General features: G+C 43.4%; 1 protein-coding gene across 1 annotated transcript in view; it reads right to left on the bottom strand.

The window, feature by feature from the left end:
* Positions 1–2,573: 2,573 nt before the first annotated feature.
* slco5a1 (solute carrier organic anion transporter family member 5A1) overlaps positions 2,574–13,654 on the bottom strand; it is a gene marked incomplete at both ends in the record, with an annotated part of 30,046 nt that continues 18,965 nt past the window's right edge. The window contains 6 exons of the mRNA XM_079181300.1: positions 2,574–3,031; positions 4,334–4,398; positions 4,593–4,834; positions 4,974–5,133; positions 7,177–7,375; positions 10,862–11,026. Of these exons, the coding sequence (XP_079037426.1) occupies positions 2,574–3,031; positions 4,334–4,398; positions 4,593–4,834; positions 4,974–5,133; positions 7,177–7,375; positions 10,862–11,026 (1,289 nt within the window). The remainder of the gene's footprint in view (positions 3,032–4,333; positions 4,399–4,592; positions 4,835–4,973; positions 5,134–7,176; positions 7,376–10,861; positions 11,027–13,654) is intronic.

Below are 13,654 nucleotides of genomic sequence, written 5' to 3' on the forward strand. Positions count from 1 at the left end.
ACAGCAGGACACTGAATACCAAGTAGTAGGTGTTCAGTAGTGTCCAATGATGATCCGTGTGCCATTGCTGGACGATTCTCTACCCTCCTCTGTACATCACTGTTCTAGCAGTGGAGTCGAGATAAAAGCTTCAATCTAAATTTTAATTCAAACATGTTCATTTAGTATTTTATCAGAACAGTATTTCATAAGCGGCCACAACGGGAAGTGAATATAATAAATACTTATTTGTAAGATGACTCTTCAAAAAAGGTCCCATTTGTCTTTCTAGTCACACATCAGGAGACCCGATCTATAATCCCACATGGGTATTCCTCTTTTTGAAGCTGTGATGAAACGCAGCGCACGAGAGGAATGGTAGAGAATCATGACAGGACAGATCCCCCCCCATGATGAACTCAACCCTTCCCGTGTGAATAATACTGTTCAGGCACAACGAGACAAATCGTCTGCTTTGTAGCTGCGAGTTATTAATAACCCTTTTTTTTTCATTTTAATGTCATTGGTAAATTCATAAATATGCTTCTAGCTATGTGTGAGCTCAATAATACGCTTCAGTCGATTTCTCAATATTTACACAATGATCACTTCTGAATATGTAATTTGAGGTACTAAGTCACGATAATACTAAAAGGAGTTACTGCCATTACCACTTGATAATCTTTACTTGGCAGAATAAAACGAATCTTGGCCCAAAATGTTAACTTTTAAAATGGATTACACTGCATCAGATTCTCCATCCCTTTGCAAACTTTTAATTAACTAAAAATGAAATCAAACTAATCACAATAATTTATACAATAACTTTTATTAAGATTTCTTTTTTTAAAACGTACAAATGTATCTAAAGCGAAAGGGAAGGGCCATATTACCACCTCTTCCATGTCTCTGCAAACACTTCCTGTTCTATCCAAAGGGAGGTAGATCATTAAGACACTTAAGAAAACAACATGAGCCCAAAATAAAAGACAAGTAGACGATCGGAGTAAAACGAGGCTTTGGTTAAAACCGAATGTTGGGAGACTTCACCAAATAGACCAAATGTAGTCACATAACCTGCAGAAGGTGCATCTTTGTGAATCTGGCGTGCGACAGTTCAGTGCAGCGCAAGTTTAATAGTTAACCTTTTAAGCCAAGACTTTCATAGCACAGTAAGACAAACCGCAACATTCACTGGCCTTCACACAATCACCTCTTTGTCCACTAGAGGGCCCCAAACACCCAGGAACGGAATACTCTAACATCCAATTACGAGAAAGGGAGTTCATTGTTTTACATGCTCGCTGCACTACTTTCTTAAAAGCCTAGACTACGAGATAACTACTATGTACATCTGATGACCATTAGAATGGAGAAGCCATTACAAACGTAAAGCCAAAGTGATGCATCCTTTTCCTTTGTTGTCGCAATAGATAAGATGCAAATAATTTAAACTTTGAAGAAGTTTTAAAGTCGGTCAGATTTGTTGAGGATTTTGCCACATTCTTCAAAATCTCCATTTCCAGTTTCAAGTACAATCACATCTTTTGGACATACAGTAGCGTCAGCACATGGTCAGAGAGGAGTTACCGTTCTTATTCCATTTTGGCTAATTATTACACGTCGTGATAGTAACGTAGTGTGGCGTGTACTGAAATATAGATTTCATAGAAGTCATTAAACACTGTACCATTGGTGCTTGGGCGGCTTTAAGCTACATGGTTACTTTGCCAAGGCGAGGAGCGTCGTCCGACGGGCGCAGAGACTCAAGTTCAGTGACAGCTGTTCCCAAACACAGAAGCTGAGGAGGGCAACAAAGCAGAATATTGTCGCTCGGACTGGCTTTTTCGGTAGCTAGCGTGTAACCCTGGTAGCTAGCTTTGTGTACTGGACTGGCCGAGACAGCCTGAGAGGCACTGTTACAGAAAAAAGGAAGAAAAAAAAGAACACTTCTTCAATTCTTATGATCCAAACGACACCAGAAAAAGAGAAAAAAGGCGGAAAAGGCTCAAATACAAGAGAGGTTGCTGATATGTTCACAGCTCAGACTGGAGGGGGAAATGGAATTATGAACGAGCCGACAATAACGTGTAGCAATCGAGCGAGGGAATAAGAAAGAGGTACAGATGTAGTACAGAGGGAGCTGTACAGGGCTGAGGAGGGAGGAGCTGTACATGGGATCTTGCATAGTACAGGTTTGTCAGTTGTGCTTTTAGAGGCTGTGTTGATGATGACTCATCTGTACAGAGATTGTAATGCCCTGCCCTTTAACAGTAGCACCATGTGATGTCTTTACATCATCCGAAACCTTCGAGCGGAGGTCTGACCTTCTGTGTGGACGCCGTGTGTGGCTGCGGCTGATGATATGCTCAGAAAGACAGAACGTTTGTCAGTCTCCTGTAAAAAGCAACAATGAGCAGCCCTTTAAATATGGCGGCTGCAACCTGCGTCTCTGCCCGCGTGTCCCGCGGGCAGCTGTGGGGCCCCGCCTGGCGTCTGATTGGTGGGAAGCAGACACTGTGTGGTGAAGAAACACAAACAGGAAGGCACGTGTCACAATGGACCCCCCCCCCGGAGGGATGCTTGGAGCGCTCTCAGACGTGGGCGGAGCCTCTGTGGTGATGTGGCAACAGGATGGGCGGGGTTATTGCTTTGAGGGCGTTGCCGGGGCAGCTGAGGCTGCTGTGGCCACGGTTGAGCAGCAGGGCGGTGGGCGGGTCCGGCCGAGGCGGGATGAACACGGGGCAGGAGCGGGTGCGAGCGTGGCTTTTGTGACCGCCGGCGTGGCAGATGAGCTCGCTGACCGTGCCCAGAGGAGGCAGGTGCTGGCGCCAGCGGTCCGCTCGATCCTCCTTATGCTTGATGGAGTACCAGGTGAGGAAGATGAAGATGAAGCCCACGAACTTGAGGCTGGCCGCCAGGCCAAAGTAGACGAAGCGGAACGAGGTGACGTCGTACTCCCAGCAGGAGCCGTGCACTCCGCAGTCCTGCTGCCACAGCATGCAGGTGGTGTCGATCACAGCACCAAAGTAGATGGGCGTGGGGATGTAGGCTGAGGGAGCAGAGAGTTCACAACTTAAAATCTGGTAAACAAAACAGTTGTTGTGTTCCAATTCCAGATGACATACTAATCCAGTTTTGACATTACAACTTTAGAGAAACTATTGGGGAAATAGTAAGTAAATAAACCATTACGCGCTCGTACTCCCTGTTCTGTGCCTGCGTTTGGGTCGGCCACCACACCCCGTGACAAGAGCTTTGCTTATAGGAGTGATATTTTATTTTTATTATAAAAAGTCATAAAAAAGTAATGGTAAAGTATGTTGTAAAAAAATGCTAAATATAGTCTATCATAAAAAGTCATAGTACAGTATGTCTATAAAATTATTAATTAGTATGTCGTAAAAAGTCATAAATAAGTCATAAAATAATGTGTCATAAAAGTAATAAAACATCATAGCATCGTATTTAATTAAAGTCATAAAATCACAACATAGCAAAAGACGTAAAATTAAAAAAGGCATTGTATGGTATCTCACAAATTCATAATTCAGTCATAATACAATATGTGAAGATAAGTGGTATAGTATAGTATTTCATAACAAATATAGTATAGTATGCCATAAACAAGTCATTATATAGTATATCGTTAAAAGGTTTTTTTAAATGTCATAGTTCAGTATGTGATAAGAAAGTTATGATATAGTATGAAAACATCAAAGTGTCGTAATCTAGGATTTCAGAAAAAAGTCAAAGTATAGTAGGTCGCAACAAATGTCATAAAAGGTAATAGTATTTCATAAAAAAAAGTAATAGTCATAATATAGTATGTCATAAAATATCATTAAAAAGTCATAGCATAGTATGTAACAAAAAGTCAAAAAGATCTAAAGTAGTATGTCGAAAAAAGCATATTGTAAAAAATGACATATATAGTATAGTATGACATAAAGTCGTACAAAAGTTTTAATATTGTATGTCATGAATATATAGTAAACAGACACAACATAAGACATAAAAAATGAAATTCTTTCAGTGGTTCAAGAGAAGTGGCGTGACAGCTTTATGTTCACACAGCCATACCAAGCAGATATGAGGCACGTAAGGGCAGCGTTCACTAACCCTGAGAGGTGGTCATTCACTGTCCCAAGCATTGACAGATTTAATACAAATATGTTGCTGTGACTCATTTAAACCATTTCTCCTTTCCGAAATCTTTTTAACCTTAAAAGAACCACCACATTTTATACAATAGACAAGGGATTATAGTGCTTTAAACCCATAAACAAGGTCACAAAACACACAGTGTGTGGTCCTAATATGTTTATCATTTCACATAGATTCAGGAACTTACCAAGAGTTCGGAGCAAGACAAACTGCATCCCAAGAGCAAAAGGCCTCTCCTGTTCATTGACAGACCTGAGAAAGGAGACACAGCATGTCAATGATAAAGATTCACTGCATTCAAATAAAGAACAAAAAAAACCTTCCATGTATTATTATTATAAAACAGACAGAAAGAGACTTTAAGCAAAGTGGACATAAGCAGACGAACAACCATCTGTCACAGCACTATGAGAACTCTGTGATGATTGGCAGAGCCAGTCACTTACCTGAGTGTGACGATGATGGCGGAGGGCTGGGCACAAGCGGTGATAAGAGTGACGATGAAGAGGAAGATGAGGAAAGGGATGAGGGTGTTGCAGGTGCGGTCACACTTCCCCGAAACGGCGTAGCCGTTTTCGTTCAGGTAGGTTTTAACGATGACCAGCTGGAGCTGGTTGACCTGGCCGCCGGAGGACGGCGTGATGACCTGTCTGCTCTGCACACAGCCGCAGTCTGTGTAGTTCCTAATCTGTGGGGAGAAACAATACAAGTATATCCCACTGCCCACTCGGATGGGGTAGCTCTGACGCAATTCCAATTATTTCGGAAACAAGAAAGCAATGAAGCTGTGGGTGTAGCGAGTATGCGCTATGTGCGTATGAGCTTACCCCGGTGCTATCGTTGCCCACGGTGTTGCATCCAGCCAGACAGGGGTTGAAATAGGTAATGCCGTCAGAGCCGCAGACCGGAGCGTACTCATGGATCCGGCAGCCACAGTTCACGTTGCAGCTGCCCGTCAGGTTCCTGTGGGTCATCGTAAGAGTCGGACTGCACGAAGGGACACAGAAAACATTAGTTAGGAACAACAGGGACCCGTTATAGCCGCTTAATAGACCGTTTTAGTGCAGGGGCTACATGCTTCTTTGTAACCCTTTATCTTTGTAACGTTTTTTCCTCGCATTTAAAGAAATATTGTATAATGTTAAATGCACTGAGAAGGGTTTTTTTCTTTTTTTTTTAAAAATCACACTTTGGAGATACCCAATGCTTCCTGGTGCAAAGAGGATGATACTTCTTTTCCCCTCTCTTCTTCCCTGCAGGGCATCCCCTCTAGAAACGTTTGTTTCAGCAAAACAAAAAAAAGGCCCAAGCAGCGAGAGGCAGTGTGGGAACAGAAGCTGGACTTTGACTTTGTCTAAACCGGGAGCAGTGAAGCGAGTCCTGCGTTTTCTCTGGTGAGGCTTCGCTCTGAGCCCTGCGGAGCAGCCGGGGACGGGCCCCCCGACAACACAACAGCCTGGGAGCGACGCTGTAGCGCGCACTTACATACACAAAACCAGCACTCACAATACATGTTGAAGATACCAAACAGGAAAAAAACACATACAAATATGTTTTGCTAATTCTTGAAATCTGTGGAACATCGTTTTTCACAAGACCATAAAGTGAAACTCAGCCTCATTTTTATATTGGATGTCACAGGGGAAGTACATTTGAGCCCTCCCTGACATAACAGTGTTACATTCCACACACTGTGTGTGAGGGAGAGAGACTGTGTCTGTGTGTGTGTGTGTGTCTGTGTGCACGTAAAAAAAGGCATTAGCCCTGCCTGAGTCACATGTCTCCCCCCCCGCCCCCCCGCCAGACTAAACCCCGGCTCTCACTGACCTCTCCAGATGTTGTGGCACCCGAACAGAGCGTTCAAGAGAGCGAGTGGCTTAATGTGGTTTAGTGCTGCAGACGCTGAACAGGCAGAGGGAAGGTTTATCAAGACACTTTGTAACACAGAGGACACAAAGTTGTGTTGATTCCGAGCATTGGGACAGCTGACTCACTACACAGCAGCTTTTCATTAAGCATACAGGCCAGACTCATAATCATGCGACGCTTTTGCAGATATTCAAGAACATAACTGGATCTCTTGGCTTTGTCTTGTCCTTTATTGTTAAATAGCCTCCAGCCTGTCAGCGGGGGAGAGTTATGTCTAGACTAGCGACACAAAGGACGGGCTTGGCCTAAACATTCCTCATGTGGGTGCTACCGGCGACTAGTGACCAGTGCTGTTGGTAATGAGGAGCCGCTACTGGCTCACACGTCTTGTTGACCCCTCTACAAACACCGGCTTAAACAAAGACCACAGTTGTTAATGGGTCAGCCATGGGGCTTTAAAGGGCCCGGTAACTATTTGGCAAATAATCACTATGATTAACTTAGTTATGTGGGAAGTAAATTCACAGAGGTTCAGCAGTTTCACCTCTTTGTGTTCAGTGTTTTGTGAACTTCTGAGATGATGCAGTTGGCCTACAAAGGCAACCGGGTCCATTATCAAAAGTATTTTTATACATCTAATACTTTTAAATAAAATGAGTGTGCGACATTTGGCAGAATACGGTATGATAAAGTATCATTTTTATACAGTAGATATGTGTTATATTTGTATGTCTTTTGCATCATAGTGCCCCTCTGCTCCTGTAAGAGTGTGTTCATAATCGTGTGTGTGTGTGTGTGTGTTTCTGCAGGGGCTGACACATCGGATGACTGTTGTGGTAACTGTGCCGCATGGCTGCTGATGTGGTGTTGAGCAGCGGCCTCAGAAATAGAGGTGGCAGAGTGATTCAACGGAGCCACGAGAGCAGATGCCAGTGTTGCTAATTAATCATTTGTACTCCCAACACATGATGACGGAGCGCGCCGACAGCCTCCCAGGCCCACACCTTTCCCCGGTATGCGTGTATTTCTATAGATAGATATAAATTCAGAAGCAGACTTTTCCTTAAATAAGCCGTTTAGAAACAAATGTACACCTGGCTTCGTGTACCACATACATAAAACGAGTCATATTGAATATATAGCATGTACATTGGTCCTTACCCAGTGGTGTAAGGTATGTTGATGCCTCCTAAATTGATGCTCTCGCAGCCCACTATGAAGAGTGTGGAAAAGCAGAGCAGAGACACCCCGCTGCAGATCATGGCCAGCTTGGCCGACTCTCTGGCGCCGAGCTTCAGCTTCTTGATGATGTAGCCCCCCAGCACGATGCCCACCCCGGCACTGGGTACGATGATCAAACCTGCGAGAGGTCGGGGGAAAAGAAGAGAGGGTGAGATGGAGGGAAAAAAAAACGTCAGAAGTGTTGCGGCTTAATAATAGAGCAGCTAATTGGTGCCAAGAACATTTTTTTAACACCGACTTAATTGTTGTAATGCACGACTGACTGAGTGAGAAGCATCTGATCTACAGTATTTCAAATCGGGAGCACTAACATGAATAACGCGAACTCGACGTGGTTTTATACAAACGAGTGTATGGTGTCCCCCGTTAATCCAAGAATAAATAACATGATAACCCATCAATGTGACCAGGCTACGCTGTGGGCTACCGGTGAGTCATTTCAGACCGTGGCAGCACGGAGCACGTGCTCTCGGTCCACTAGAGCTGGTCTAATTGACAGCGTGAAGAAAAAGGCTAAGCTGGCTGCTGGCAAGTTGGACCGGGTGTAAAGTGTCACACTGTGCAGGAGTTAAGGCATCGGGGAAGGTTGCACATGGCAGCCCTCGAGCACCGGCCACAGGCACTCGCGCCCGCTTAACGAGCAAGACGGGGGTCAGTCGGCGGGGGCGGACGGTCGTCAGAGATAGAAAATGTGTCTCTTTTGAGGACACTCGGAGAGAGCTCGGCAACAGACAGCTGCAGCATAACATTATCCTGTTAAGTGCATCTTTATGTGCTAAAACCTTGTGCTTTCTGCAGGATTAAACATGTACACAGCCAAAAAAAGATATCATATCACAGTGACATAAGGCGCGCACATACACACTATTTTGTAGGATTAACTGCTACACATATGTTATCTGGATTGACAGTCATTTGATGAATGTGTGCATGTCGGTGCTAATCTATTATAGAGATCCTATATCACAGAAGTTGGGAATCTCATGACAAACCTTTGCGCTGCTTTGTCAGCTCGTACAGCAGAGATAGAAGAGGAGAAGTCAGAGCGTAGAAAGAGCACAATGGGGGAAACTGCACCCAAGTGAGGCGCGCGCGACGTGTTACAGTGCTATTTCTGTAGCGACGTCTAATGAGCATGTAGCAGCGATACGGACTCACCGAGGTGGTCATTTGTGAGATTTCCATTTATCATATTTTGACATCTTTTGTTTCTACTTTGCAGACTTTATGGTTCACTTCCTACAGATTGCTTGGCATTCAGTAAGACAAAGCTATTATACATTTTTCTTTATAGCCTTCTTTGGACTCGTCAGCCACTGTGGCTAATGCTGCTAACACTAAATAACAAACTATTGCTCTATTTCTAGCTATTTCTATTCCCCCCCAAAAGAAAAGACTGACCGGGTGTACTGCAAATACAGCAAAAACACAATAAAAGCTTTCATGAACAGAACCAAACCGATCAATCCATTGGCAATTAGGGCTGGGCTCTATTAGCCGGATTCATTTAACATCTGGAGTAGAATGGGTTTTACTTGCATTAAAGATTTTTGGGCCACTTGGGATCAGCGTAAAGAAGATGTAAACATAGCATTGACGTAGCCTCTTAGTACCTTTTAAGTTGAAACGGTGAACTTGTTACCATACTGTTGCATATTTATGCAACCAGAAGTAACATTGGCATTCATTTCGGACATTTATATATATATATATATATATATATATATATATATATATATATATATATATATATATATATATATATATTACTGTGTTTCTGGCAACTAATGAAAGAAAGTCCAATATTCACTCTTTTGGTTTGTTTTCTCTCCCTGCACAGCATTACTTTTTACAGTTGCTTGCTCCTTCTGAGAATGAGCTTGATGAGGATGGAGAGTCTGAACCAAAACAGCCTTTAATCAAACCAATGAGCTGACAGTCTCTCTAAAACTCTGCAGAGCGGAGAGGAACTACAGAGTTGCGGGATGATTCTGTTTGATCTCTGCGTGACGTTATCGTGCTAACATGGCTTTGCCGTTTTTAAAATTCTCTCATATTATATATTATTATCTATTAACTCTGCATAGTTTTCTATGAACAAACAAATACAAACACTAAGAAGCAATGAACGTAACAGTGCACAGACTTCAAGATTAAGTGCAAGGTTATGTTGATGTTTTGTGAGTCCAGTTATTTGGTTATTTGTTGCATTTGAAGCAGGATGTTTTACATCCAATCACAGCCGTTTTAACAAATAACTCTCACAATGAACAGGAAATGTAATGATATTCCCGTAGTTGACCCGTCTTGAAATAAAATCCCAAATCCTCTCTGTCCGAGACGGATTAAAAATGTGGTCGAGACCGGTCTTGAGACCCCTTTCTGAAGGTCTCGGTCTTGTCTCACGCATTTTACAACAATCCTCAGGGAACTGTCAGTTGGTAAGTCCATCTGTCTGTCTGAGGAAGCACTGTGCTCCCATCAACAGGAGCACCCTCTCCTCCTCCTCCTCCTCCTTCTCCTCACCGACCATCACATCCCAGCAGCTTGGCATCGTTCAAGTAGCCATGGCAACCGCACCGCCCGCTTGCCCTTACCCCTTGTATCCTGGCAACAGGCAAATGAGATGAGGCAATGGCATTGTGCGCGTGTTTGTATGTGCATCCAGAGGTGACCATATATTAACTACAATACATGGACGGACACACACACACACACACACACACTTTAATTTTCAATCACTCCAAATAATCCTTTAACCAAATTTGTTGCGTTTAAGTACTACTGGTTTAGACACCAGTTGGATCTATAGATGCTATATAATTTACAGGCGGTGCAGAGGGTAGTGTGTGTGTGTGTGTGTGCGTGCGTGCGTGCGTGCGTGCGTGCGTGCGTGCGTGCGTGCGTGCGTGCGTGTGCGTGTGGCCACAGTATGGTGAAGGTGTCTCCCACAGTCAACAGAGTTACAGTGTGTTACAGTCAGTCGATGTAATGGAAGCTCATCACTTAATGAAAGTCAGCAGTGACTCACAGCCCTGCCCTCGTACGTGAGAACAGATGTGAGCTTGAACCGGTACCGACTACGCGACGTGATGATGTGTGATCGTGTTCAGGATCAGGACGCATTGATTGATCAGAATAAACACAAAGAAAGCTAAATAAAACGCATAACACACACACATTTTCACTGCAGTGAAAACAGTGTTTCCTCAAGACATGATGGTATATTTATGTAAATATTTTACATGCAGGTTAAAACACAAAGTCCGACGATAATATTGTAATAATGTATTTGTTTCTCTGTAACCTTAGGATAAAACTCAATAAGTAAATGATCTATTACTTTTTAAAGTGTTGCAGACTAGGGTAATAATTACCATATAAATACCATCATGTTCTATTGCATCATTTTCAATGGAAGATTATTTTTTTTTATTTTATTGTTCAGAACATGTTGCACAGAATCCCTCATTACAGGCTCCCACACATCGTTCATGGTGGCCCACGGGGGACACAATGACGAAACTCATATTTATGCCCGACTCTGCTTCTGCAACTGTGATGGAGTTGATTGACAGACGCCCTGTTACAAAGAAAGACTTACCGGTGTATATGCTGGCACTGGAGGCGGGGATACCAAACTGGGACTCGATAAACTTGGGGATGAAGGTGATGAAGGCGGTGACGATGGCACACTCTGCCGTGTAGGACAGGCTGACGAACAGGAAGGTCGTGTTGCTGAGGATCCTCAGGGCTGCCTTGGGGAGTTCTGGGGAGGGATACAGGACAAGACAGAGCACTTTAGTACAGTGGTTCGGCAATTAACACACAATCAGCCTCTTAGTTTGGCTCTCATGCCCACACCAGCTGAGCTCGACGGAATCGTCAGAAGAAGGATCATTACCGGAAAGCTGTAAATAAGAAGAAGCTGGTGTCATAATTACCTCGTGCAATAATGAGTAAACACAACACCGTCTTTAAATGTCTCTGAAAAACACATAAATAAACCAACCATGTCTCATTACATCTGGTAGCAGCTATCCTTGTTTCACGGCAGACTGCAGGAACAAACAAGACACAAACACACAGACGCCCATTGTAGCCTGAAACCCTACGAAGCGTGACAAAAAGCAGCCATATAGCTACCAGCAGGTTTTGATGTATAATGAAAGTATGTGGATCATGTGCATTTCTGCCGGGAGCCCAAAACAATCCACTCTCTGCAAATCCAGCCCAAACGCCGTCACCCTTGGTTCGTCATAACAAGGGCAAGCATGCCCTTATACGACTGCCCCAGGGCAGTGTCCATACGATTTGGCTGACATGATGTAGAACACCCTCTCAGCCCGAAAGTCAAAAGTCATGTGGTCACACTGTAATGTACTTACATTTCTGTTACCGGGCAGAACGGGGTTTTAGCTTTTATCTATGGATCCATTGATCACTAAAGATAAACAACTAATGTCACTTTCTGCTAAATAAAACAAACAGGAGCTAAAGGGGGTTCAGTTACTTACTCAGCCCTAAAAGACCGATTAGATTGAAAATGATTGACTAGACACTTGTTCAGTGTCTAGTCTCTTGCATTAAAAAAAGTTTGCTTTAAATGTCTTTGCCAGAGAACACAGTTCTCAGGGTCACCGCAACATACAAGCTCCAGACTGAGGGCAAAAGATTTCAGGAGCAGGTGTGACAGAATGGGGGATCTCCGCAGTCCACAGGGACCTCGGATCCAAGCTGCTGCTTCTCTCCATTAAAAAGAGAAAGCGTAGTTTGAGCTCCTGGTTCGGATGTTCTGAGGAACACCCGGGACACGCTGCGGCGACGACATCTCCAAACCGACCTTGATCTGGAACACACTGCTGTAGAAAGCGGATGTCTGCTTTGTTATTTTGTTCGTCTTACATCCGATAAAGAAAAAAAGAATCAGATTGAACTATCGGGTTATTCATTCAAATTAAGGCCACGAATATTTTCAGCTCACAAAAAGAGACGATTTTCTCTTCGCTTCTTTGCTGCAGTTGATATCCAAAAAGGCCGGGAGAGGTCCCTTCATCGAAAATGATTATCAGGAACTTAAAGAAGCGAGGTCACTTATGTGCACGCAACGTTTCTCTATTTAAATTAATCTTAACATCGTTTTAACTTCAATTATCTACGGAATGATACATGGCAGAGGAGAGAGGATTCATCAGAGAACTACAAACAGTCAGCAGAATATAGTTTTGGGATTTTATCGTCTACCTCAGTTTCAGTTCTCTCTGTGAAGTCTTCTGTGAGTGTGTGTGGTCTGTGAAGGGCCACATTTGGGGACAAATGTCAGACAGTGTGTGTTTACAGCCACGAGTTGAGGGCAAATATTAAGACTTTACAGTCATACAACTGTCATGAGGGCTTCTGCTGTCTCGTGTGCTTCACACACACACACAGACGAAGAACAGAAAGAACAAAAGAAAAAGGCAGGACTAATGTGAAGTGGATTAGTATTATTTTAGTAAGGAGGTTATTATGAAGCTGGCACATTGCATTGATTTGGGGATAGCCGTCTCAGCACTAATTCAACTAAACTCGTTGTAGGCGGGGCAATGTTAGCATTTGTCGATGTTATCTCGGATAAAAAAAAAAAAGTATGAATAGAATGGTGACGCTAATTATTTCATTCCTGTGGAGCTGGGCTGTAATCTTGTCTGGAGGGGGGGGGGGGGGGGGGACAGATGGCGAGGTCCTGTTGACGTCTACAGCAGCTGCTCTCTCAATCAGACCGACCACCGGCTTCGCAATAGTTGCCACACTCGCTCCGTTCTTGTGGGAATGTATTTGAGGAGACGAGTCTTAATAGCATTGTGTTTGTGATAGCTGTAAATGCACTGTAGCTTAAACAAGTGATGTTTCAACCCATGAAGCTATAGTCTCAGCAGTGGCTCATGATGAAATAAAAAAATCCCCAACCAACCAGTTTAAACCAATAATAATAATATGACATCCATCCAGCCAATCAATCGGAAACTTTGAGAGAGAAGGGAGGAGTGTGTGTGGACCAAACAATCCGGTGTAGCTCCGTATCAGGCTACATTCTAAGCCCCCCCATTTCAGCGGTCCAATCAAATGCATTTGATTGTGTGACTCATACCCGTCTTGTAACTGTGCACCGCTCAAATATGCATCTCACTGGGGAATACGTCAGAGTACAGAAGCTAAAGACGCTCTAACCTCCATTTCACTGGGATTTTAACAACAATGGTGTGCACAATCTAAAAAGACTTTAAATTTGAGCCCGACAGATTTCATGAATACGACAAATAATCTAATCTGTAATCTGAGCATTTAATGTAAAAACAGGCCAATTTCATCCAAATTTGGATGGAAAATAAATCATGGATTAGACAAGCTATACATT

The sequence above is a fragment of the Pholis gunnellus genome (genome assembly GCF_910591455.1).
Source record: "Pholis gunnellus genome assembly, chromosome: 20".
In the NCBI taxonomy this organism is placed as follows: Eukaryota; Metazoa; Chordata; class Actinopteri; order Perciformes; family Pholidae; genus Pholis; species Pholis gunnellus.